We start from the raw sequence: 27094 nt of genomic DNA, 5'->3' as shown, positions 1-27094 counted from the left end.
GTTTACTCATGTAGGTACTTTTTGCCATCTCCCCACGCTGGAGCATACGCTCCTAGAGGGCAGGGACTGGGATTGTACTTGGACAACATAATCCCAGTATCTAGTGCCCAGTACCTGGCACGTAATAATTGCTCAGTACATTTTGTTTAATGCCTTGGCTTTGTACTGCAGTTCCTTGCTTAGCTCAACTTTCCTGCTAGATTCTATGCTCCTTGAGGGTACGGGAGTTACGTCTTTGAATTCTATACAGCTAATGCCAGCAATAAATGTCAGTAACAGATTTCTCTGGAAACTCTAGAAAATGATTCTTGGCGTGAAAAGGCTATCTTTAAACCTATGAGGTTCTATTAATGAGAATATTATAGGTTATATCCTCAGTAATCCAAGCTCTCAACAAGTTGTATAGGAAAAAAGGAGAAAACCACGTACCCGCTGTGAGACATGCACTGTGCCCCCTGCTTTGTCATGGCAGCCATATGTGGTAACTATTTTAACCTATTTTTCAGATGAGAGCTCAGAGACGTTAATACACTTGCCCCATATCACACGGCTGGTTTAGGGGTAGCCAGAGCGGAGGGCTCAACTCCAAATGATCCAGTTCCCAAGCCTGTACCCTCTCTGCTGCATCCCTGGTCTTCATGCTGGACCAGGTCACTGGAAGAAAAGTCCAGGGAAGGTTGGGTTGGGGAAGAGCCTTTTCACGGAGGGTTTGCACTGAGAGTTTGGTGGGTGGTGTCTCTAACTGCAGGCTAATTCTGTCCCTCCAGGGTTTTACTCTTCCTCTTAGTGAACTGGTAGGGATTCTAACCTGTGGTAGCAAATCCCACCTTTTGAAATAATGGGGCAAGTGATGGCTCGAGTTGTAGGTGTCTGAACTGATGGGAACAAGCAGCAAAAAAAACTGAGAAGAGAGGGCTGTCTGCCTCTGGAAGCTGCCTACTGAGAACACACATGATCATCCCCAATTCAGTCCTGCTTACTCAGGCCATGCCACTGGCCCTGACTTTCAGTTGGACAGTTTTCCTTCTTGCCTAGGAGAATTTGAGGGTTAGCCAAATATCTCCTGAAAATAAAGGCTTGCTAAGGAGGGAATGAAGTTATGATACAGCAGAGTTCAAGATCAGTCCTTATCTATGACTCCATGGTGCTCTGTTTTGCTTGCTGGGTGAGGTGGAGCCTTAACCTTGGGAACTAGTGCTGCAAGGTTTAGACCTAACTGATCTGACTTTGATTATCAAAATTGAGGTATGTGGTCATTTTGCTCTCCCAGACAGGAGATCAACTAACCAGAGCTGAACGGTAGGGTGGGTACCTGTAAGTCAAGCCAGGATTCTCTGGGAGCAGCCTTCATTCCACTTCAGCCCTTGCATGAATGCACTGGACCTTTGAATGACGCGGTGGTTAGGGGTGCCGACACCCCCCCAAAATTGGGCTATAACTCTGTACAGCCCGCTCTCTATGTCTGTTGTTCCGTCTCTGCGGATTCAACCAGCCTCGGATTGACTAGTACTGTAGTATGTATTTATTGAAAAATAATCCCCACTTAAGTGGACCTGCACAAGTTCAAAGCTGTATTGTTCAAGGGTCAACTGTACCCAGTTGAAATCTCCAAATGCCATACCCAGTTCAGCACGGCCAAAATGGCCCTTCCCTGAAAAAGATTTCAGAGCGTCCTCTGTCACGGCCGTAGCAGAACCTCAGAAAGGGCTTCTAGTTGCGCAGTGTGTGACCTCCACTCCCCAGGTAACTGAATCCGTTGACCATCTGTATCCTGTTATTTGATGCTGAGGCCTTAAATGTTGGAAAATGTTAATGAAAGACAGTCATTGACAAGACAGGGTTTGTTATAGTTAACATTAAGTCAGGACGATAGAGATTACATACTCTGAAAGCCATCCTTCTTTGGTTGTAATACATCACAGTGTGTTTGATAGACAGTTCATTCAACTTTCCACTATAGCTTGGTTGCAAGATTAGTTAAAATGAATAAGAAAGTGGGCTGTTTCCTGGAGAAAACATGACAAAGATAAAGATTTAATTTTCTTGTATCAAAAAAACTGTGCAGATCTGGAAAATAAGGAAACAAACCATGTTCATTTAAAAATAGTACTCTACTGTGATCTTCACAACAGTCTCATCAGTACAGCTCCCTGAATGTTTTTGTTTTAACATCATGATGCCATTTTAACTTTTATATGAAATGAGATTCTGGATATAAAAGTTAATGAGTGTGATGTGAATAGCTGGATTTAATGTTGCATTCAGTAAGAAATGTGATGCCTTACTAAATCTCTACACATCATTCCTCCTTTTGTCCATTGATTTATAGTGGCTTTCTCAGAGTTACGGCTTCCATATACTACTCTTCCTAGATATTAAAGATTGTTGCTCTCCAACAGTCATCATAGGAAGGATTAGGTATCTCATTTTCTCAGTAAGATTTATACCGCCTCAAACTTTAACAAGTAGAAATGCATAAAAATTACTTTTTAAACTACAAATGTGATGATACTGTTTGGTTAGATATTTTGAGGGTAAAAATAATAATGACTAACTTTGGGTTCCCCTTGAGCATTGACTCAGATGACAATCTGGTAGGAAATATTAAATTATTACAGTCTAGTTCATTAAACAGGGATTACCCATATTCATTTTAAAAATACACAGGAAAGCACAAGATGACACTAGGATATCTTGAATCAAAAAGCAAGGATTGGCTCTAAATCCAGTGGGATCATTGCAAAGGATACAAAATCCAGATTGAAATGGCTTCCACTGGGATACTCCTGCAACCAAAACAGTAATGACAGTAATAGTTTAGGATACATTGAATTAATTTTTAAAAATCCTTAAGTTTGGGCTTCCCTGGTGGCGCAGTGGTTGAGAGTCCGCCTGATGATGCAGGGGACGCGGGTTCGTGCCACGGTCCGGGAAGATCCCACATGCCGCGGAGCGGCTGGGCCCGTGAGCCATGGCCGCTGAGCCTGCGTGTCTGGAGCCTGTGCTCCGCAACGGGAGAGGCCACAACAGTGAGAGGCCTGCGTACCGCAAAAAAAAAAAAAAAAATGAGGTGTATTTGAAGAAAATTGCCTAATGAAATAAGAAATTAGAAGTCTGTGGATTGAGACTTTTTCAGGACCTTGCTGAGGGAAACCTTTCTGATAAGCAAATAATGCCAAGGATGATCAAAATGATGGTGGTGATGGTTACAGGAAGCCTTTTACTTGTGTGCCACCCACCGGTTTAGTCACAAACTGAGAAGCCCTGTATTTTCATCCTGCTGTATATTGAGAAGAATTGACACACACAAAATAAGGAACTTGAAGGAAAAAAGTCAGCCCCAGGTAGATGGAGTAGGTGGCCTTCCTCTGAGTGTGTTTTCAGGAAGTTTGGAAAAGATGCCCCCCCATCTTCACAAAGATCTGACGTTCTACAGTGGGACTTTTTTGGTTTTGTTATGCTTTTAAAAATTCTTTTATAAATGTTCAGAATATTAACATGCCCTAACAACTGTTAATAATGGTGACCAATGAGGTTTTAACAATTCTTCAATTAGAGATTTAATGTGAAATGTAAGGTGACCTAAATTCCCACTAAGGTATAAGGTACTATCAATGTTAATGACACTATAGGTAGGTAACTGTGGTAGGTCCTGGTATCAGATCCTTGCTTGAAATGCTCTGATGACTGAGGGGGAGAGAGAACTCAAAGCTGCTGCTACAGTGGGGAGGACAGAATGATGTAAAGATTCCGAGAAGGGACGCTTACACGTGCCCAAAGACACGTTGTCCCTATTTAGTTGCTGTGACTAGCCCTGTGGCCCGAGAACCAACACCTGCGTGGAGTTTGCTAATGTCCATCCAGTGTTCTGTCTACTATGTGCCTTTGGAGCTGATGACATCTCCATCTCCCAAGTGGGATTAATACCTTACGGGGTTGGTAGATGGCATTTTGCACGCACTTAGCAGAAGAGGTAATATCTCTTAAGAGTTTCTGCAGTTTTCAAGCTGTAATTGTGCTTCTGCTTAAAAGAAGCTAGGTTGGATGGCTTAAGCTAATAATAGTTTGGCCTCATTCTTGCCTCATTCCTTTGCTATGAAGGCTTTTTATGTAGCTTTTCTGTTTATTTGTGTATGGTGTCTCTCCCTCCCCATTTCTTGTAATGCTGTTGCTTTATTTCTCTTCCATTCAAATTTTTTTTTTTCCTTTCTTTTTGCTGCATGGAGACTCTCTGCTGTACAAGTGTAAGTATTTTTTGGTGGCTCTGCAGATTCTGGCTGTACTAGTTTACATTCTTGTGCTCCATTTGCTTCCGCGCTGCCTGGCTGATCTCCCAGGAGACTGTAGTGTCGTCATCCATCTTGGATCCTGAATAAAATAGGCAGCAATTTAGAGACAAGATTGAACTTTACAAGATGGTTCAGCTTAGCAAAACAGGCGATGAATTTAAAATATTCCCAGCCATGTGCCTGAAAGCAAGCAAAGTGTTGATGAAGAGGGTATAAACATTCAAGAGGAGAAAAGTGCTTCTTCCATTCATGTTTAAAAAACAAGACATGATTACTTAAACTTCCAAGGTTTTTACTTTCTGATTCTTGTCATATTACTTGTTTCCCAGAGTTGTAGAAAACTGGCATCATAATACCTTCTTGTATTAGAAGATTTTTACTAATCTGCTTTCCAACTGTTTGTTTTCTTTTTTTTTTTTTAACCTCAAGGAAAAGAAAAGTAATTAAGGAATCTTGAGCTTCGGAGTGAGGGTGTTGTTTATTATTCTTTGCGCAAACTTGGTAAAATGAATGAGGAAACTACTCCATTCCTATTTTTCTGGTGATAGAAACAATTTAACTCTCATTAAAAAAAAATTAGTATGTCTAGCAATTATGTGTTAAAAATGAGTTTAACAGGAAAAATGTGTTGTTTATAAGGTTCTAACATTAGTCCTTAACTTACGGTAAAAGTGGATATGTATCTCTATTGAGCTACATGGAGAATAGTTATAAATCCATTATAAAAATTGGATCAAACGAGTAAGATTTCCAAGCAATGTAGACATTGTGCTGCTTTTGGATGCTTAGAGAATAGAGCCATGCATTTCATTCACTGTCTGCCACGATGGGGATTTACTGATGTTTGTGATATCAGAATCAGTCTATGTTTAGAGTTTTCCTTCTAAAGTTATATTTTAAAGGGTTTAACACATCGTTCCTCATATTTCCTGAGGATGTGAATATTGAAAATTACTTACTTCTCATAAAATGCACTTTGAAGTCTAGGCCTGAAGTAATAGTTGGCAATGTTAATCATACATCGATTTGTGAAGGGTCCCTTTGGCGTGTGTACCTCTCCTGCTTCCATTGCTGACCCCCTTCATCTGTTGGGCACTTTGTGATTTCTCTGATCAGAAAATACTTAAGCATTGACAAATGTCCAGGAAGAGTAAACAAGGACTAAGACATAGCGTGAGAAAATTAACCCTTTCATTTTGGTTCAAAAAGGGAAGAGAGTAAATGTAAATCTGGATGGTAAAGCCAGATTTTTTTTTTTCCAGGATTCAATTCATCTAACCAACAGGTGTGAGAAGGGGGAAGAGAGTGCATAGAAACCATCTTTCTAGAGAAACATACAGTATGTGTTCCTAAATGTACACATAGGTGGATAATTGTATCATTCTTACATTTCCTCTTGCTTTAGATTTATATGTAATCAAATCATAGGAATGAGCCAATAAGACTGAGCAAGTCCACACTGTCTGTAAAACTGTTACGGAAGAAACAATTGTAAAGAAAACAATGAAGAAATAAAATTCACTTTTTTTCTCCATTGTTATACTTAAATCCATATTTATTCTTTCTCATGAAAGAAAGAGATTGTAAAACAGTTCATCCATCGGAAGAAATGTATAAAATCAGGTTGCGTTCTTAACACCAGTTGTAGAAACCAGCCTGATTGCAAGCTCTGACCATTTTAGCAAAAGGCCGTTGGCCCTGTCCAAACATGGCACAACTTCAGAATTCACAGATATGTCAGACACAGAGAGAGAGTTTTATGCAGAATGCAACCGGAAGTTATATGCTCATGTAAAGAGCATATGAAATGAAAGAAAGCAATGAAAATGCATTAGAATGCATCTTTCTGATATTCAAATTTTGTGTACTACGTTTTGAGGCATTAGAAAGCGAGACCAAGAAAGGCAACTGGTTTCCCTTTGATTACTGTCAGCCATCAAAAATCCTGATGATTTTGTATGTTTCTCAGTGTGTCTATAAAATTAGATTGAACGGAATGATCCATTTACAGTTGGGCATCAGTTTGTAAATGATATTTTTTATATATGTTATATATATTCTCTTATATGTAATTCTATATTTCTTTTTATATATTTAAAAATTATAATATAGTTGAAATGTCATTATTGTCATATGTTTTAACATGTATTTGGTATTCATTATAAAGGCTAAATAGGGAAACTTGACCCAGATTATTTTTGCCCACAAACACTTTTTCTTATAAAATCTAATCAGGAGTGACAGGAAAGCATTTTGGAAGACATCTTCATTCTATGCATTTTTAAACTTCTTTCCTATTTATCTGTGACTATCTAAATGAATTGGCTGGAAATTATATCCCAAGCTACTTCTTAATCCTTTTACCTATCAAGGTTGTGCACAAGGTGGATACAATACTGAAGGAGTTTTTATGACCAAACACAGCATATATTTTGATAGTTTGTGTCTCCTTGAAAATTATTTTTAGAGGTTTCACTTACGAATAGACCAGTCACACCACCTTCAACCAACTGTAAGGCCTGTTTTGGGGAGAACTATCTTGAAACTGGATTCATTTCCAGTTGCATTGGATTGGTTGTATTTTTATTGAACCTGCAAAGCCCGATGCTTTATAAAGAGATTTTCCTCTGATTGTCTGCCTTTCAAAAACCTTGAAAGAACCAAATCAGCAAGTTTCATTATGTTCAGGAAGACCAGTCTGGATTTAAATTCTATTGCTCACCATTTTTAATCTCCTTTTTCTCTCAATAATAAATAATAGCAAAAGGATATTATTGTTAAAAATGACATAAGATTGTCAAAACTGTAAAGCTGTTTGCTTTAAAGGTCAATATGAAACAATTTATTCTTTGAACCTTGTTATCAACCTGTGGATTTTCTTTTTCTGAGAAAGCTTTAGATGACAACCTATTAAGTGAAATGAAAGTCTACAAACTAAGTTCTTTCAGTTATATCTTAGTTTACACGAATACCAGTTTCCAGTATCAAAGCAGTTAACACCCCTAAAATCCATCCGTTCATTGATCACAAGTGGTGAGGCAGGAGGGATGCTGGGCTGACCTTAATAACTGGCTCTGTCCCTGGCCCTGCTCCTCTTGACTTGAGTTGTAGTCCTTATCTCCATGACTCAGTTTCTTCCTTGCAATTTGTGGAGGTGATGACAAAGGTCCCCTCCAGCTTTGACACGAGTTATCGTGTTGAGGGAGAAGCTAATGTCTTCCTTAAGGTTTGACTTAACATAATCAACAGTTGACACCAATGCTAGAAAAATGCTCTAAGAAGTTTTGGGCATAGTTTGGGTTTTGGTCTCCTTTTTTAAAAGGAAAAGAAGGATCAAAGATGTCTTACTGAGAAGGGACAGCAGATAGACTTCTAAATCATGGCAACTTTTTTCTTTGGTCTTTGGTCTATGGTCTTTGCTCATAATGTAAAGATCAAAATTTTTGTGGCAGAAATGTGAAACAAAACAGTTAAACTGGGCTTCCCTGGTGGCGCAGTGGTTGAGAGTCCGCCTGCCGATGCAGGGGACACGGGTTTGTGCCCCAGTCCGGGAGGATCCCGCATGCCGCGGAGCGGCTGGGCCCGTGAGCCATGGCCGCTGAGCCTGCGCGTCCGGAGCCTGTGCTCCGCAACGGGAGAGGCCACAACAGTGAGAGGCCCGCATAGCGCAAAAAAAACCAACAACAACAGTTAAACTGCTTAAATCATTAACATGACAAAGAGTTTGGTGTTGCTTATATTGATGTTGCTGTGATAATGAACAGTGAGTAATTGTGTTTTCAATTTTTAGCGACTGATTTTTACAGTCTTTCATTCTTATTCCTTATATCTGTTTTAACATCCTCGTGTGCAGGTTAGAGTTAAATCCTATATCGTTCATTGTTCCTTTTAGCTATAAAAATAGAATTTAACTGAATAGGGCTGGGGGAAAGAAGTTGGCTCTATCATTTGAGAAAGTGGTAAACATTTAGAAATGTCGTGGCTTCGCCCCTTCAGTCTGGCTGTCAGATGTTACTAACCATCCTCTGAAGGAGTAAATACTGAGCGTAAACCAATTGGTCCCAATATTACCCCCCCCCCCAACAATGTTTCTAAACTTTGAAAGTTAAGTTTTCTGGGAATACCTGTCTAAGTGCTTTCTTTATTTTATTGCTAGATGACGCCTAAATCCAAAAGGAAGACTATTCATAGCCGGATGCTGCGGCCTGTCTCCAGGGCATTTGGTGAGTGAGTATTTTGCTAATGCCAGTCATTTCCTTATAACCGTGAAACACCCCTCAGCAAGAACCTCGGACCACTTCGAGGATATTTCTTAGGGATGCTCTAAGTGAGTAAATATTGAGAAAGAGAATTAAGTGATTTGTGAATGAGTGTTTGCTATTCAGTGATAGACTTAAAATGACTTTTAGGAACTTTTCTATCCATCTCTATGCAGTAAGCTTCAACCTGGGGCCTTGCTTTATTTTAGAAATGGAATTTGACCTTGATAAAGCCCTGGAAGAAGTGCCAATTCACGTTGAAGACCCGCCTTTCCCATCCATCAGACAAGAGAAACAGAGCTCGGGGTTTATCTCTGACTTGCCGTCCGAGGAAGGAAAGAAGCTGGAGCACTTTACCAAGTTAAGACCAAAACGGGCTAAGAAGCAGCAGTCCACGCACGCAGCGGTAGGTGGGCTGGAGGGGGCCCATCTCTCCCTCACCCTGTCCTCCTCCAGGGAAACCTGGAGAGTCTTATAAAAGCGTGTTGCATACCTGAAAGCTTGTAGTTAAGGAGAATGGAACCTCTATGTGTGTGTGGTATTCACATAAAATGTCTCATTTGGTGCTCAACAATTTTGGAAAAGACAACACTGTAAGGTTTTCAACTCTTTAGAACAGAGTTGCCCCTTGGAAGTTGTTAGAAAAATACCAGTCACATGGGTGAGATAAAAAGCCTACATCTATAGGATTTTATAGTGTCCGGGTGTGAAAAGATGGAGACTAAGTACCAAAGAATTGATTTGTGATTAAAAATTGTTTGCATTTGATTTTGGACCGCACCCATATACTCCCCCACCTCCGTGTCCTGACCTGCTCTGGTGCCCTGGCTTTTGATACCCCACAAGCTGAGCGGTGGAGGAGAGGCCGTACCTGGGAGAACCACGCAGGCGGCATGCTTCTCAGCGTCCTGCTCTCCACTCAGGAGAGGACTGAATTGTCTGCGCTAAGGAGCCTTAATGCAATTGACCCCATGTCTGTCTTTGGTTAGTGTCTTTTCTCTCCTTTGCAGTCAGACTTCTTGAAAGAGTTCGTCTTTGCCTGTGGTCGTTCTCCCTCACCTTCCTGTCTCTCTGCAACCCACCAAAATCTTCATTCTGTACCTACCCACCTCTGAAACGACCCTGCCAAGGTCACTCCTAACCTAATCCTGTGGACACTTGTCAGCTGTCAGCCTACTTGACACCTCAGCAGTTACTTGACCCGGAAGGCGCCATCCTTCTGTGGGCCTCTGAGTCATCACTCTCTTTTCTTTCCTATTCACCTCTCCAGCGATGCCTTTTCAGTTTTCCTCTGCCTGGCCTTTGAGTGTATTATTTGTCTCGGTGATGTCATCTAAACCCGTGGTTTCAGTTTGTTGTTGACTCCTGCCTCCTCTGCTGAACTCCATATTCAGATATTCACCTGCCTCCTGAACTTTAAAGCCCCAGAGCACCTCAGGTTCAACAAATTTAAAACTGGGAGCCTATCTTTCTCTATAAACCTGCCCTGCCCCACAAGGAGCGTCACCAGTCAACAAGCTAGAAACCTGGATATGATCCCCAACACCAGCCCCCACTGCCGTCCCTGTTTGCTCTTCACCTTCTTCCTTTCTCATCATCCCTGCATCCCTCACTCTCATCCTGTTTCAGGCCTCCAGTGATGCAGCCTTTCTGTCATTGCTTCCTCTCTCCCCCCCGCCCCCACCCCTCCATCCCCCTACCCTTAGCTCCTAGGTGGATAGAATTTAACTGAATAGACCTCCACTGAGGCAAGACTTCTCCCAGGAAGCCCTCCCTGTCTCTACCTCTGTTCTCCCACATGGCTGGGGGTGCACGGCTCCAGCGAAGGTTGTTCTCCCACACTAGTTGTGCACAGTGCACAGCCTGAGCAACCTTCCATGGAGGCCCTGCTCCCCCAGTGCCTGGCTTTTACCCTGTTACAGCCCTCGCCGTCCAGTGTTTTCTAAGCACGCTTTCCTCCTTGTGTGTAAGCTCTGTGTAGGAAGGTGTGTGGTTTATTATCCATGGTTGTATACTGAGCGCTTGGTATGAACTTATTCAATACAACGTAGCAGGCGTTCGATACTCACTGGATGATAGGTGGATGACTGGAGTCGTAGATGGATAAAAGTCACATCCGGTTACCTGCATGGTCAGTCATTTGCTCATTCCAGATCCAGGTTGGGTGTATTTGGTTGATTTCTCTCATTTGATTCTGAATATCTTGACATGGTTTCAAAAAGACAAAAGAAAAAGATTTTAGTAAATTGTTTTCTTTTCCAACTTACTTGATTTTAACAGGGTTGGCAAACCCCAGGCTGCTTCATCCTAAGGACTCTGTAGCACAAGGGTATGTCCTAGGATAATGGATTATGGTCCTGGGTCTAAATAGATCTTCCCAGAGGCTTGGTAGCCTGAGAAAAAACGTGCACAGCTTGTTCTCCCTTGGGTTCACAGTGAAAATATGCTGCCTGATGGTTTCACAGAGCTTGTGATTTTCAAAGTGCTCTCACATTGAACACCTGTGTGAAGCTGCCACACCGGCCCCATTGTCCGCATTTTCCAGTGGCGGGTGAGAAAGCTGCAGTATTTAGTAGCAGCAGTCATTTAATATTATCGTTTTGGTTTTGTTTTGGTGGATTGAGTAGCCTTAGTCCACCCTAAATGGATCTTAGCTTTTCTAGAGCTTGTCCTTGACCCCTAATGCCCCTAATGAGCTTTTCTAGATGTCAGAACTCTCAAAGCCAAGGTATGGAGGCTGTTTTTACTTTCAGCATTTCTAATACCAAATGTGTGGTTTTCTTCCCCCTACACCTGCTAATTCTTCAACTCTGGACAACAACTGGGTGTCCCACAATTCAATTCAATTCTGACCCCTCAGGTGAAGGGCTCAGCGGTACCCTCACTTCAGATACCAGTCTCAGGTCGCCTCTTGTACTTCTGACCGATGGACTTCATGGGAGGTTCCCATGCCCCCTCCTTAGGTTAGATAATTTGCTAGAATGGCTCAGAATACCCAAGAGGACACTTTACTTACTATTACTGGTTTATTATAAAGGATACTGTCAACTGAAATAAAAGCATGCAATGTGAGAGCTGTGAGTTTCAGTTTTATTTGGGGACTTCCTGAGGACTATAGCCTGGGAGACAGCCTCTCAAAGACTCTGAGGAACTGTTCAAAGAGGTGGGGGGCAGGTCAGCATATGTGTGATTTTGGAGAACGGGTATGTGCAGTCAAGCACATGTCTTGGTAGAAGGTTGCTGCTGGTCATGGGGCACCGATATCTTAATGATTGTAGTGCTTTTCTAAGTATGGGAAGATGCAAGAAATTGGGTTCATGACATTTTCTCTTGAAAATATTTAACTCTCTGAAGGCCTGTTCTGCCAATTTTCCCAGAGCACAGAGGGAACTCCTTTTGGGTGTGTTGAAGGTCAGTGACTGCAGTGGCTAATGGCTTAATCCTTGTAGAGCGACATGGCAAGCGACAACCTTTAGTTGGCAGTTGTTACCCATACTGACCAACTGCCTATAAATCACAGTTTCCCACAATCCTTCTTGGGTTTGATGTATTTGTTACAGCAGCTCACGGAACCCAGACATTACTTACTGGATTACTAGTTTATAATAAAAGGTTATAACTCAGGAACAGCCAGATGGAGGAGATGCTTAGGGAAAGATATGCGAGAAGGGCCACGGAGCTTCCATGCCCTCTCCCAGCACATCACACTCTCTGCATCTCCACATGTTCACCAACCCAGAAGCCCTCCGAACCTTGTCCTTTGGGGTTTTTATGGAGACTTCATTACATAGTCATAATCGAGTAAATCACTGGCCATTGGTGACTGATTGAACTTCTGGGCCCTATCAGCTCCCTGAAGTGGAGGGGGTAGGACTGAAAATTCAAACCCTCTAATCACGTGGTTGGGTCTCCTGGCTATCAGCCCCCATTTTTAGGTGGGTTCCAAAGTCACCTCATTAACATAACCAAAACACCTTTATGGCTCTCATTAGTTAGGAAATTCCAAGCGTTTAGGAGCTCTGTGTCAGAAATGGGGATGAAGACCAAATATGTATTTCTTACTGTAAATCACTATATCACAGCTATCTTCATAACATAGTTGGGATGCTCTCTCTCCTTTCCTAGTCTCTGGAACAGTTTGCAAGTATTATAGATTTTCTGTTCCTCCCCCGGGAAGCCACCTGGGCCTGATGTGCTGTCTGTGTGCATGTCATGCTGATCTGTCGATTTTTTTAAACTAGGGATTTTATTTCTTTTGTTATAGATCTATTGATGAAAAAGATGAATAGTCAATCTAAGAAAGAAATGGAAAATTTTATTTCCGCCAACCTGAGGATTATAACCCGGGAGACAGTTTTTCAGGAAGCTCTGAGGACTATTCTGCCTGTTAGTGGTCGAAACACAGTTATATAAGTTTTTGAGACAAAGGATTATACGTCAGATGGTGTACTGACAGTTTACACAATCCAGACCTGCATGAACAAAGTGAGAAGTGGGTCATCCTGACCCCTTACAAGATTAAAAAGGAAGGTTATCGCCTAAGGAGGTCTGGTTAAGGCAGAATGCACAATACACTCTAAAGGGGAGGGGGGGAGGGAGGCCCAAACGGGCAGAGAAAACTTTTATGTTTAAATTTTTCTCATCTTGCTGTAAAATGTGAATTTTATTTCATCAGATCTATTCAGATTACCTAATTCTCCTTGAGGCCACTTTGGTAATTTCTGGTTTTCTAGGATATTGCCTACTTAGTCTAATAGTTCATTTACTTGTTTATAGAATTCTTTTGCATTTTTAATCTCTTCTGTATCAATAGCTGTGTCCCATTTTTCCATTTCTAATATATCTTAATTCCTCTCTCCTAATTTTGCAAGGTCTCGTTTACTAGTGTTTTTCAAAGAATTAGCTTTACTGGTCCTCTCAAGTTCATTAATTTTTGCCTTATTTTTTTTAAATTATATTTTGTTGCTTTTACTTCCTCTTGGAGTCCTTTTTTCCTGGCTTGATTGCTTGGCTCTTAATTTTCCATGTTTCTTACTGTCTAATGTATGCATGTAAAATTTCAAGATTATTCAACTCACTAATTAGCAGTCTTCGGGTTTCTTTTGCTCAGAGTCCCTAATGCACCTAATTGTCCTTCCTTCCTGCCCAGCTCTCGCCCCCGCGCCCCCCCCCGCCCGGTGGAGACATGAGAGATTTGGCAGCTGCCTTGTCAAAATCCAGGTGCACCCCTACAGTGCTGCCCCGGTGCATTCATCTTAATAATCCAGGAAGAGGAGAGCGGAGGGTGGTCTGATTGTCTTTAGTCTTCATAATCACCGGGTTATCTTCTAAGCATTCACAAATTATCCTATTAGCATTTACTTATACACCAGAGGTGTGAAATCTACCTTCTTTATTTCTCAGATACCAACAGCAGCGATTTCTGATTTTATTTGCAAAAGCCTGCCTCTGAGCACAGGTGCAGTTGGTTCCAACTAGCTCAGGGCTAAGCTTTCTGCTCTCCCTTTCCAATAGCTCCGCTCCCCTTTTTAGTCTGAAATTTATTCTCCTTGACATTAAAGACCCAAATCAAATGGAATTGTGAGAACTTCCGATGTCTGTATGTCCTTTCCTTTCCTTTCCTTTCCTTTTGCTGGATATTGACCTGAAACAGCATGTATGTTTGTCTTTGAACTCTCCTGCCAAACTGCATGTCATTTGAGTCTTCAGCTTCTCTGCTGCTCTTCTTACAGGGTGCTGACACCTCTTGCTTTTAACAGATGCATTTTAAGCTGCATCTCGCTCAAGGTCTCCCAGTGATCCTGGACTTCTCTTAATCTCTCTACTCCCAGTCTCTTTATCTCTAAAATGACAGGGTTGGGCCCGGGGTGGTGGGTGGGGTCTCTAAGGTCCTGTCCAGCCCTAAAAACTGGCCTGTCCTACAGGACAGGAAACCAGATTGCTTTGTTGAGCCCTGTGTGCCTCCGTCTCTGAAATCCGTTGATTGTTCTTCATGTCCCCAGAGACCTTTTATGCTAGCTGTGAATTGTTTCAAAGCAGGCAAAAAAGAAAAGGGCTGAAAGGAGAAATTATACTAGTAAAACTTTTTTTTCCCCCTCAAAATGGGAAGAGGAATTTGAGAGGCAGCCTCTGAGGGCAAGAGAGGGTGCCCTGGAAGGAAGCCCCATGTTAGGACCACATGTCCTGGGGTCACATCCTTCTCATCCATCAGTCAGGTGACCTGTGTGGGCACCCCTCACCCTCTGAGCCAAGGTTTGATCTACTAACCAAAACCTAGGATAACGCTATCTTTCCTTTGCAGTTCAAGGGGTAGGTGTGAAGATGAAATAGTAAACTATCGAGCACTGTACAAACTTAGGGAGCTGTTATTACTGTAGAGATTCCATTCTTTTACAAAAGGCAAAATGACAATCCAAGCAAGTTCTGTGCTACTTTCTCTTTTTTTTTTTAACATCTTTATTGGGGTATAATTGCTTTACAGTGGTGTGTTAGTTTCTGCTTTATAACAAAGTGAATCAGTTATACATATACATATGTTCCCATATCCCCTCCCTCTTGCGTCTCCCTCCCACCCTCCCTATCCCACCCCTCTAGGTGGTCACAAAGCACCGAGCTGATCTCCCTGTGCTATGCGGCTGCTTCCCACTAGCTATCTACCTTACATTTGGTAGTGTATATATGTCCATGCCTCTCTCTCGCTTTGTCACAGCTCACCCTTCCCCCTACTTTGTCTTTTGTAATTTAAACAGCAGTTGTTCAGTGAGCTGCTTTCTCTCCATAACTGAATTCTCAAACGTGGCTGATTCTCTGCTCTCTTGCAATTCACATGAAAGCCTTGCTCCACTGTAAAGCCCATTCAGATGAGAGGCTCATTGTTTTCATTATTCACATTTCACAGGGTTCTTGGTCTGTTACCTATTGTCTGCTCACTTTTCAGCATTTCACAAATGTGAACTCAAACACACAGCTCATTTTTATAATGGACGTTGCCAGTGAATGATTGTTTAAAGCAAATGATGGGTCTTTTCTTTAAACAGTGCCTGTGCAGACAAGAGCCAGGTACCCCCAGAGGCAACTTGAGACTTGCAAATCAAGATTACAGGAAGGAACTTTCCCACCGCTCTGTGGCAAGACAACCTGCTCAGATATCGCAACCACATGGGAACTTGTCCTCTGCCCAACAGAATGGGCAAGATACATGTCCTTTCTCAATGGCCCACAACCTATCTGTGTGAAATAGTAATACACTATTGCAGACACAAACCAAGCATGTTACTGAGTTCACTATGAGTTGTCCATTCAAAGAGAAATGCTAGATTGATGAATAATTTCCATATACCTTCTCACCAGCTTCTGTCCTGAGACTCAAGCTTTCGACACCTGCCCCTGGATTTCCACAGCACCTCAGATAACACTGCCTGAAACTGGACTCATCATCTTCTTCCCAAAGTTGAATCTTTGAACTGTGTTCCCTAGAATGATGCTCCCATTCACCCAGCCTGGAAACTTCAACCTCATCTTAGGCAACGTCTTTCTTTCTCTTCTCATTTCACTAGTACTTAGTCCCTCATCTCCTCCAGATTAGACCAAACAATCACAGAAGTCTTTCGTTTGTGTTCCTGAACAGATTTCCCTAGTTATAATCCCTGGCTTCTCCAGTATATCCTTCATGCTGCCCCAGAATCATCTGACCAAAATACAGGTTGGGCCATGGCATTTCTTTGAGGCTCCCTCTCACCTACAAAGTAAATTCCGCACTTTTTAGCATAGGATTCAAGGTTGTTCACTGTCAGTCCTTGTATTATTAGTTGGGAAGTATTCATTCAATTAGAGATAATGAGAGATACTGAACTAAAAAGGACGTAAATCATGAGAAATACTTATTTTCTTACTTAACAAGAAATCCACAAGTCTCGGGATCCAGGACTGGTTTATTCACAGCATAAGCACCCAGGTGGTTTCCACTGTTCTGCTATTTCATCCTCAGCATGGTGGATTTTGTCCTCAGGTTTGCTTCCTCTTGAACTCCAGGTGGCTGCTGCAGCTCAGACATCACATCCTCTCTCCCACAACCATGCAGGAAAAAAATGCATCCCTTCCTCTGCAGGAAAACCTGCCCATGAGCCCCCTTGTAACTCACTGGCCAGAACTGTATCACATGCCCATGCCTGCCAGTCACAGACAAGGAGATTAATGTATTTGACTTGTTCAGATAAGTATTCCATCTTGAAATCAGGGTTCTTCCAGCAAGCAAGAAAGAAAGCAGGTGGTGGTGGTGGGGGGGGGGGTGTTTGGAGTGGCCATTTTTAGTATCTGCTAGGGTTAATACTCAGCAGTTAACTCTATCCCTAAACCTCAGGCCCCGGCCATGGGAGTTATTACTGTTTTCAAAACTTAGTGTATCATTTTCTCACGCATTCTCTCTTCCCTTACCAATATGCCCGCAATGCCTTCCTCTGCTTCAGGAACACATGACTCTTCATAGCCTGCTAGGTTCCAAGCTGCTTCTGAGACAGCAGTCAGACTTAATCCTCCAGCAGGCTTTGTGTTTCTAGTGCATTTCTCACTTTTGTTTCTTTCTACCCTTGTTACAGTTGTAATGTGACTTCTATTCCAGTAGAATATAAGGGCCCTATGTCAGTCAGTCTTGTCCTTCCCGTGGCCTCTATCACAGTGCCTTGAATCTAGCAATACATGTTTGCCGAATTAAGTTGAATGTAAATTAATATCACACCTGTTTGGTTTGCAGGGCTGTGCTACCAGCCTAGTCTCCCAAGATGGTGAACAGAATGGTCTTATGGGGAGAGTGGATGAAGGTGTAGATGAATTTTTCACCAAGAAGGTGACCAAAATGGATTCCAAGTGAGTTCAGAGTCATTTCACTAATCATACGATTTAATTCATATTTAAATTACTAACAATTACAAGTAAACTTAGTATGTACTAAGGCTCTTATTTCATGTAAGTATGAAATGTATTTCATGTACATTTCATATAAGTACATTTTGCAGGGGATTTACTGTTCTGGTGGTTTGCAAATGTGATCTTCAGGCCAGCAACATCACTATCAACTGGGAACTTATTAGAAATGCAAATTCTCAAACCTCTACCCCAGACCTACTGAATCAGAAGCTAGAGGTGGGGCCCAGCAGCCAGTGTTTTAATAAGCCCTCCAGGGTGTACTGAGGCACGTTCAAGTTGAAGGACCATTGTACTCTTCTAAATCAGACCACAGAACGTACCTCCCCAAGGTATTTTTTTTTAGGGCATCATCACATTCACCTGGGTATATCTAGGACAGTGGGCACTGGCAGGCTGAAATTACTTACAGTGGACCCTTGAACAACGCAGGTTTAAATGGCACTTATTTGTGGACTTTTTTCAACAGTAAATACTACAGTACTGCACAGGCTGTGGTTGGTTGATCTGTGGATGTGGACAAACTCGGATACTGAGGACCTGCTCTAAGTTATATGTGAATTAACCCCCTCGTTGTTCAAGGGTCAGCTGTATTTAAAAATTCCTCACGTTCATAATTTGATGTATCTGGGGGCCTATATCATTGCTAAATAGCAAAGCTTTAACAGACAGTGTCAGAATGACAACAGAATTAGTGAAGAGCCTTCAGAGTTAGCCTCTAAAAAGTTTCCTCTGTATTTTCTTATTAACAACATGGAGTTTCCTTAGAAGACAACTCAATAGTACTTTTATGAAGAGCTTAACTTGAAACACTCCAGCCTTTAAGCATGACTTGTACCAAGTTACTTAATCCCCAACTATATGCAGATCCATCCCCAAGTACTCTCTGAATATGGATTTGTGTCTGTGAAGTATTCTTCACCTTGAGATATCAAATTCAAGAACGAATTTAAGCATCCTGATAAGCTGAGGGTGAACAGGCCAGCACTGGGAAGGAAGAAGCTAGTCCGTTCTATAGATTGATGTGCCTTATCTTGCCTTAGCAGGATGGTGAGGTGGGAACAAGTTAAACTTTTGTGTCCATACCAGTATAACTTACCTAATGTTATAAGCTTTAGGACCCAATCATTTGGCTTCTTTGACACTTGAAGCTTGGCATACTAGGGAAAATTCTATTCTCCTCTCCTTCAAGATCCAATGTAAATGTCATTTATTCAAAATAAATGTTATTTATTCTAGTCAGGGGAAAGCCTTGACTATTCCTCCCACCCCCAGCCCCCCAAATTAATTGCTCTTTCTCTAGTGCTGAGTCAACCCTGCCCCCCCCCCTTTTTTTTCATCCTCTACACACACGTGTTAGGGCAACAGAATCCTTCCAGAGTTTGTTTGGTTTTTAATTTTTTTACAGCGTGGGGAATAGATGGACATATTCTCAGCACAAAAGATTCAAGCAGTACGAGCATAAACTGAGCCAAACGGGAAAATCCTTCTTGATGACTGGCTTTCAAGTCTTTTCTTCCCAAAGGATGCTTTTCTTCACAAACAATGCCTGGGTCTTACTGTTCATTATAACTTCAGTGTCTGACACAGCCCATAATGTATCATCTGCCCTCAGTCACTATTGGTTTAATGAATCAAAACAGTCTTTGGCCTGTATCTGTATAAACAGATAAAATTGTAGGCTCTCCTCTTCCCAAACTTTGGAAATTGAGTTAGTGGAGAGATCTGTGCGCGTTAGATCTAGATCATCTGTGGTGTCACCGCCAGAGTGATGTCCTCTGCCCTTAAAGCTGCCTCCTTCTTTAATAGGCTGTGAATGAAAGTTGGGCAAACTTTATAAGGTGTAAAACCCACTTTCTACAAAGATACTGCTCTAGGAGGATTCTCTGCATGTCCAAGTGCACACATAGAACTAGGTACATCAGTTTTTGTCAAATAATGATGGAATCTACTAAAAGTTGTGATTTGTTTTATTTTGTTATATAAAACCAGATCATTGTCAGTTTGTTACGTAGAGGTCTAGGCGCAGGTCAGACCATCAAGTTGTATGAAGGAAGTTTGAAAGTCAAAGTTGCATACGTGCTCCTCATAGTTTAAAATGTCAGGTGTTCTTCAAGGCTTTTTATTAACAAATAAAGGCGGGGGGCTGTTTCTTTCCCTATTCCCCAGGGCAATTAATTCCTGTTCCTTTAGCCGTTTACTTTGATTTTGCTTCCATATTTCTTTTTTGTTGTTGTTGCTGTTTCTTATTTTTCAGTTTTAAATAGTAACCATAACTGGTGGCTTCTTACTATATAGAGGATGATACTTTAGCTCTTATACAGTCTGACCCTTCTGTCCACCAAACGCATGCAGGCAAACTCACACACACACACACACACACACACGCACACACACACTTCCTCTTCCTGCCATCTTATTTAGTTATGTCGTAACTGTTGGTTACATCAGTGTTTAATGTTTACTTCATTATAAGCATGTAAATATTCACAGCTAAGTTATACAGTATGGTATGATTACATTTCCTTTCCTATACAACTCTTTTTTTAAAATTTTTATTGGGGTATAGTTGCTCTACAATGTTGTGTACAGCAGAGTGAATCAGCTATACGTATACATATATCCCCTCCTTTTTGGGTTTCCTTCCCATTTAGGTCACCACAGAGCACTGAGTAGAGTTCCCTGTGCTAGACATAGGTTCTCATTAGTTATCTATTTTCTACATAGTAGTGTGTATATATGTCAATCCCAATCTCCCAATTCATCCCCCCCAACCTCCATGGTGTCCATACGTTTGTTCTCTATGTCTGTGTCTCTATTTCTGCTTTGCAAATAGGTTCATCTGCTATTTTATTTTACCTGGAGTTAACAATTGTCTCCTTTTGCATTTGCTTAGTTTTCTGTATTCCTATCTCTGACATATCTCCTAAGTCTCCAGTAGAGGTAGAAATTTCCCCAAGTCTTCTCAGTTTCATCTTCCTGGGCACATCCTTCACTGCTCTCTGATCACCCCAGGGTGACCTGTAGGCCGCGTCCCCTGCTGTCCTCCTGGGATGTCCCTTTGCTGTCTGCTGGGGGCCTCCCCTCGCTCATTCCTGTGTCTTTACTGTTTCCTTTGGCCCGGTCGTCGTCTTCCTTATTACTTCACTCTCTTTCTGGTGCAGCACCTCCTCGGTTTGCTTGCTGAGAAAGGAAGCATGGGAAGTGAGTTTCTGAAATGCATATGTCTTGCATTTTGCTTAATAGTGTGACTAGGTATAGAACTCTAGATTGGAATCCATTTTTCTTTAGAATTTTGAAAACCTGGTCCCAGTATCCTCAAGCTTCTAGTTGCTCTAAGAATCCAGTGTCATTTTGAGTCCTGATCCTTTGTTTGTGGCTTGTTCTTTTTTTCCTCTTCTCAGGAAGCATTTGGGATCTTCTTTCTGCTCCTGGTGTATTGACATTTTATGATGATATCCTCTGTGTGGGTTTTTTGATTTTGTTTTGTTGAAACCCATTTGCTAGGCACTAATGAGCCATTTCAATCTGGGAATTTATATTTTTTGGTTCTGGAGTTTTTCGTGAATTATTTCTTCTAAATTTCTTTGCTTTTGGGCTTCCCTGGTGGCGCAGTGGTTGAGAGTCCGCCTGCCGATGTGGGGGACAAGGGTTCATGCCCCAGTCCAGGAAGATACCACATGCCGCGGAGCGGCTGGGCCCGTGAGCCATGGCCGCTGAGCCTGCGCGTCCAGAGCCTGTGCTCTGCAACAGGAGAGGCCACAACAGTGAGAGGCCCACGTACTGCAAAAAAAAAAAAAAATATATATATATATATATATATAAATTTCTTTGCTTTTGCTCTATATTCTTTTTCTTAAACTCCCATTATTGTTTCCTCTATTAATCCACTAGTTTTGTTTTTTTAAAACTGTTTCTCTTCTGTTTCTTCATTCTTTTTCTTAGCCTCCACCCATCAACTTTCTGTGCGATTTCCTCTGTCTTATCTTCCAACCTTGAGTCTTCCACTTATGCTGTCACATTTTTCTATTATTCTTGTTTCATGGAGTTTATTAACATGTATACCCCCTGAATACATGGGAGATCCCAAGGGAAACAATAATTCCCTGAAATGGCCCACACTACCACCTTAAATACCATCTTCAGCTAAAGACAGAAGAAAGATGAGGTTGGGGACAGTTTGGGGAGGTTATCCTGAACCACATAAACAAGGGTAAGGTCGTTATGCAGGTTTAAGTCCCTGCCTTCTCCATTGATACATTTCTAGGGATTTAGTGATTCTATTTTTCCTGGTACTGAAAGGAATACACCCTTACAAATGGAGATTTTCCTTAGAAATGTAAATTTCTCTTACAGAAAAGGTAACTACTCTTGTTTTCAGAGCTTCTCCTGTGTCTGCTGTTCCTTAAAAATAATCCTGTGCCAAAGAGGCATACTTCGGGGTGGCACATTCTGCTCCCCTTCCCCTGAAATCCATTTGCTTCAGGGCCTCCCCTACTAATGCTTTAGAGCTCAGCTTTCCCAGATTAAGTCCTAACTATTGTGGCTTCCGAACTGTTGTTTTTGCCTTTTCTCCCCTCTGGGGCTTATGCCTTTTTTTTTTTTTTTTCAATCCCTTACTGGGATTTTCCCGGGGACTCAAGGAGCTAAACGGGTATTCATCCTTCCAGCTTTAAGTGAAAGGCAGTGATGATACCTCCCACTCAACCCACATCATTTACACTTTCTCCCCATCCATTTCCTGACAAACCTCTACCAAAGCTTACTGTCCACTTTTTCATGTTGTTGCCTCTTGCAGTGGTATTACATTTAAGCAGGGATCCGGATCTTGGTTTGAGCACTTAGGGCGGGATTTCAGATGTTATCTAATGACCAGGGAAGGATTTTAGGGGCTTAAGCGGAAATCTGGCCCTTCCAGTGCCCGCCAAATTAAATAAGGCAGTCCGTCGCCCACCTGTGTCTTGGGTGGAGCCACCCTTTCTGGAAGCTCTCTGGAGCACTTAAACATTAAACTCCACTCCGCTCTCAGTCCTCCCAGTCACATCAGATTCCCATTGTCGATTTGTGTGGATATGATGATATTCAACATTCCTATTTCCAAAGTCAGCTTTTCTTTAAATGCTTCAGAATGGTTGCCGTGTAAGCAGCGATCTCCCTGTTTCTATTTTGACTGATTCTTGCTGGAGCGTTCATTACAGTAAACCCAACAGGATTTGTTCTTTTGAATCACAGGAGAGGGTCAGCAAGAGGCTCAGAGTCCCATGAGCTTAGTGAAGGAGGAGACGAGAAGAAAAAGCGGGACTTTCGGAAAAGTGGCTTTCTCAACTTACTCAAACCCCGGACCAAACCTGAGCGGTCACCAACGGTCTTGATGACAGAAGAACTCTCCTCTCCAAAGGCAGGAGTCAGCAGTCCAGCTGTGGACACCCCCAGGAAGGACACGAAGCCAGCCGAGCACAATGGCAGTGCTGATCGGGTAGAGGAGATCAAAACACCTGACTCCCTAGAAGAAAGTCAAGGGGAAGACGTGGGGAAGGTGGACCGGAGTGAGAGCAAGGGCAGCCCCCAAGGAGGGCGAAGGTACAGGGTCCAAGTGATGGGCAGCGGGCTGCTGGCAGAGATGAAGGCCAAGCAGGAGATGAAAGCCAAGGCTGCTTGCTCACTGAAGGTAAGGGAGGAGGGTCTGTTTTGACTTGGTTGCCTTTGTCGTTTTTGTCTCCACTCGGTTTTTATGGGCAAGACAGGTACAGAAAAATAACCTGTGGGTTAAATAAAAATCCGAAAACACGCCTTTTTCCTAAAGAACCCGGAACACAGATCAGAGGGCCTGGTCTTCCCATGTTTTCCCGCTGGCATGAGAGTCACGGTCTCCCGGAGAGCCTCAGCCTGGGAAGGTCAGGCAGTGGCTGAAGGTCCATGGGCCTTGTCTCACCTGCTCAGGTGCTCCTGTGCGTGTCATAGAAACATGTGACAGCTGTGCCAGGGACATGCCCCACTTTTGGGAAAGACTGTCTGTTGAATCCAAACAGAGACCTGAGGGTGATTGGAGATAGGAGAGCTGACAGAGGCAAATAAAATTATTGAAACCAGATTCTAGTTATATCAGGGGAGATCCGTTTTTCAGTTATTTCAGAATTTATGTCCTTTTCCAAACCTGAAAGTTCCTTGCTAAATTCCAGGTTTAAAAGTCAAAGTATTCTGTTAGAATTAATTGAATACTTGACCATTGAGATATGTTGTCTATTGCTATGAAGAAGCACTTTATCATTTAAAAATTGCTGAGTCCCCCCAAAATCTGACTTAATGCATTACTTACTTTTGAACTGTTTAAAATATAAGTTGCGTATTTTTTTTTTTCTCCTTTTACCTCTATTTTTTCCTGCAGCTACTTGAGGATTGTATCCTTATTGTGATCACAGAGATTAATATGTTTAACCCAGGTTTTGGTTTCTGTGCACTATCCTGAGCTCTTTTATGTTTGTGAAACTGGGTTCTCCAATGAAGGGAAAATTGCACATCGATTTTTATTTGAATCAGAATAAAATAGTTCATCCCAATGAACCCTTGATTTTCAGAAAGTAAATGGTTAACTGTTTACCAGGACATGCAGGGCTGTTTTATATTACTTCTAAACAACTGATTATTTTTTCATTAAATCCTGCACCCCGCATGATTTTACAGCTGTTCACCGTAGTTCTTCCGCCAGCACCATCGTTATCTAGCAATTTTCTAGTTACACATCCCTCCTCACTCGCTCATTAGGCCGTAGAGAAGAGCTGAGGGGCTGAAACTGCACTCTGTTAACATGGGAGGCGTGTTGTGGCCTCACTGGTCAGAATTCTGAACACTGTGACCACATCATTGGTGAGTCACACACCCAAGGATATGTTTACATTTTAATCTGTTTCATAGAATTTCCTTACAACAAGGGATGTGCTGTTCTCACTAATGAGCGGTTTATTTTTATCACTGTTTCCATTGGTGAATAGCAGCCTTCTGGTAGAAAGATGAGAAGTGTTGGAGGGTTTTTTTCCAGGTGCTTTGGATTTGATAAACCGGCTCCAAGTGACAAAATTCTTAAGGTTTAATTTGTTCAAGACTTATACTAATGATCTTTGAGCACCATCTAGTGTCTATTAAAACAAGAATAAAAATCCTTAGTACTTAAAATTGGAACCAGTCAAGGGTGTTCTATCAGAACTATAAAATAATGAGAACGTGTTTTGAAAATGAGTTTTAGAATATTTTCCCCTAAAATTCCATGACTGTGTTCCCTATAAAGTTAGCAACATAAGCACCAGAAGTGAATATACTATGATAAATATATATATTATATATATATATTATGTGTGTGAATGTATACATATAGCCTTCACTTTCATCTGAAGTAATTCTCTTTACACTACTTACTTTTAATATATGTGTTTATTAAAAAATACATATATTTTCATAGAAAGAACTGAAAATGAAAGTATGGTGTTTATATTTATTAACAAAGGAGAGTAACAGGTATTGAAAGCTTAGCGGCCACATCTTTTCTCCTGGGGCCACCTCGTCAGCTGCCTGCACTCAGAGACAATTGACTTCAGGTTATTTCATCCTCATTCCGCACAGGCATTTTGGGGATTTATAACTACCTCAGAAAGCCTGGAAGGAAAAAGTGAAAACAACTCCTAGGATTAGATTTTAAATGTAGGCAAGTGAGGCGCCCAGGGTATAAAATTTAAGGAGGCCCTTACTCTCAGATGCCGGCCCTGCACTTGCATGAGCCTAAAAGGCAGTTTCTCCTTAAGCAAGGCGCTCAGGGCACAAATTTAACTTCTCTTCATTCCTGGCCCTGTTTAAATACTCCACTTTATCATTTTTATCTGAGCTTGGATACCCACGCCCCTGCCTTCTAAGAAGCTATAAAAGGCTAGGTCAGGCACTCTGCATCTGAGGACCGGTTTGGCCCAGCCTCTAGACGGCTTGGGGGCTGGGGGGGGAGTAAAGCGCCCCCTGCTGGTTTTGGCTGGCAGTTCATGGCTAGCCCCTGGCCCTGCGGACTTGCGTCAGGACTCAGAGGTCTCCACGTGCTGCCCCTGGCACGGGGCTTCCCTTCCTTGGGGTCACTTTTCCATAATGATGTCAAATAACGTGTCGTTTTCGCTGTGGTACTTGTGTACACACTTCCTCTGAGACCTCAGTAACCATCACTAGTGAAAGTGGAACTTCCATAGGCTCGCTGAGAAACTCCTCGGCACTCCTGCCACGCTCCCCCTCCCTCCTGACACAGCTGGCACTCCTGGCGGATGCGCGGCTGTGGCAGATTGTAACGAGGCAGATCTCAACTGTGTTTGAGATCATCTCTCCTGTATCATCAGAAACAATTTAAAGCCCGGAACTGGCAGCAGATATTTGCTTTTTAGGTTTGTCAGAAGCGTGAGTTGAGCAAGAACCGGCAGGCCGAAGCTCGAACTGTCTTAGGAATCTTCATGCCTCCTGGTCCACCCGCCCCGCTTTTTTTGTTTTGTAGACGGGAGGCAGGTGTGGGTCATCTCTGCCAATAGGGTTCTCGGGTATCACTGAGCAAACGCTAGCCTTTTTTTGTTTGTTTTTTCATATCTTTTTTGTGTCTAAATGCCTCACGCTCTTGTGGACTTCCTGCCCCATAAAGCAGAGGCTGATTCCTCCCTCACCATCTCACCTTCCTTGTCTTTGCCATCATAAACTCTTCCCACCTGCAGATTTAAAAAAAATTAATTCAGACCTATTTATACTTGCCTCTCCTAAACTATAGACGTGTGTCTAGTGCTTCTGCCTCAGTGGCAGGGAAGACCCTGCCCATTTCAGGCCCCTTCCTACCTATTTCGTACACTGAGGTTGGGAAGGTTTCCACTGCTTTTAGATCAGTGGAACCCAATCTGGAGAGGGTCCTGGAAACAATTGGAGTATCAGTGCCCCCATCACGTGGAGCATCAGGGGCTGCAGAGCCCGCCTAGGTGTTCAATCAGAAAAACAAGAGACGGCACCACGCCCACTGGCTCCCTGTGGCCCCGCCCCTCTGTCCATGGGGAGCATCCTGAGGGAACTGGCCGCACCTTGGACCCCAGAGCCCTGATTGTAAACACAGAACAGAGCATGTCTCATGGTTTTGTCCCAGCAGCAGAGCCTCAGGGAGATGGGGAGGTCGGACACAGTCAGTGTAATGACAGTAGAGTTAAGGAGCCATTATTTGTTGCCAGTTATTATCTGCTTTGTTCTTTTTCTTACACTTTAAAAAACTATGCACTTTTGGGGCGGGGCACTTGAATTTTTTAGAAACTTGGAAATGATGCCATCTCCCAGGATTCTTCCAGCCTGGCCTTGAGCAGCACAGAACGGTTGGATGGAGGTGGGGCAGGTAAGTCAGGCCATTGCCGTCACCCCCTTAAGAAAAACACGGTCTGATTCCATGCCTCAAATGTGATTGACAGAAGGCAAATAAAGATGGAGAGCAAGGATGGGCCTCTGTGTTACATGTTCTCAGCTTTCACCTGAAAGACCACAGCCCTTCACCTGCCCGACACCTCCCACCATAGTAGCCTGGCACCTGGGCAGGGCACCTTTCCCTGTTCCCTAAAGGGAAGAGACTTCATTGAGAAGAAC

The 27094-nt window shown here is 42.5% G+C and overlaps 1 protein-coding gene across 11 annotated transcripts in view; it reads left to right on the top strand.

Annotated features, from left to right (window-relative positions):
• The window catches only part of CARMIL1 (capping protein regulator and myosin 1 linker 1), a 318638-nt gene that overhangs the window by 278896 nt on the left and 12648 nt on the right, over positions 1–27094 (top strand). For 9 of the 11 annotated variants that reach the window (XM_049715468.1, XM_049715467.1, XM_049715466.1 and 6 more), the window contains 6 exons: positions 4227–4244; positions 8446–8512; positions 8758–8954; positions 17298–17410; positions 22700–23135; positions 26768–26849. In XM_049715468.1, coding sequence (XP_049571425.1) covers positions 4227–4244; positions 8446–8512; positions 8758–8954; positions 17298–17410; positions 22700–23135; positions 26768–26849 — 913 coding nt within the window. The remainder of the gene's footprint in view (positions 1–4226; positions 4245–8445; positions 8513–8757; positions 8955–17297; positions 17411–22699; positions 23136–26767; positions 26850–27094) is intronic. The other 2 variants (XM_033434743.2, XM_004273512.4) reach the window with 1 other exon arrangement.

Source organism: Orcinus orca, chromosome 10, assembly GCF_937001465.1.
Source record: "Orcinus orca chromosome 10, mOrcOrc1.1, whole genome shotgun sequence".
Taxonomy (NCBI): Eukaryota; Metazoa; Chordata; class Mammalia; order Artiodactyla; family Delphinidae; genus Orcinus; species Orcinus orca.
Note: the sequence above shows the minus strand (reverse complement) of the source record. Positions and strands in the feature narration are given on the sequence as shown.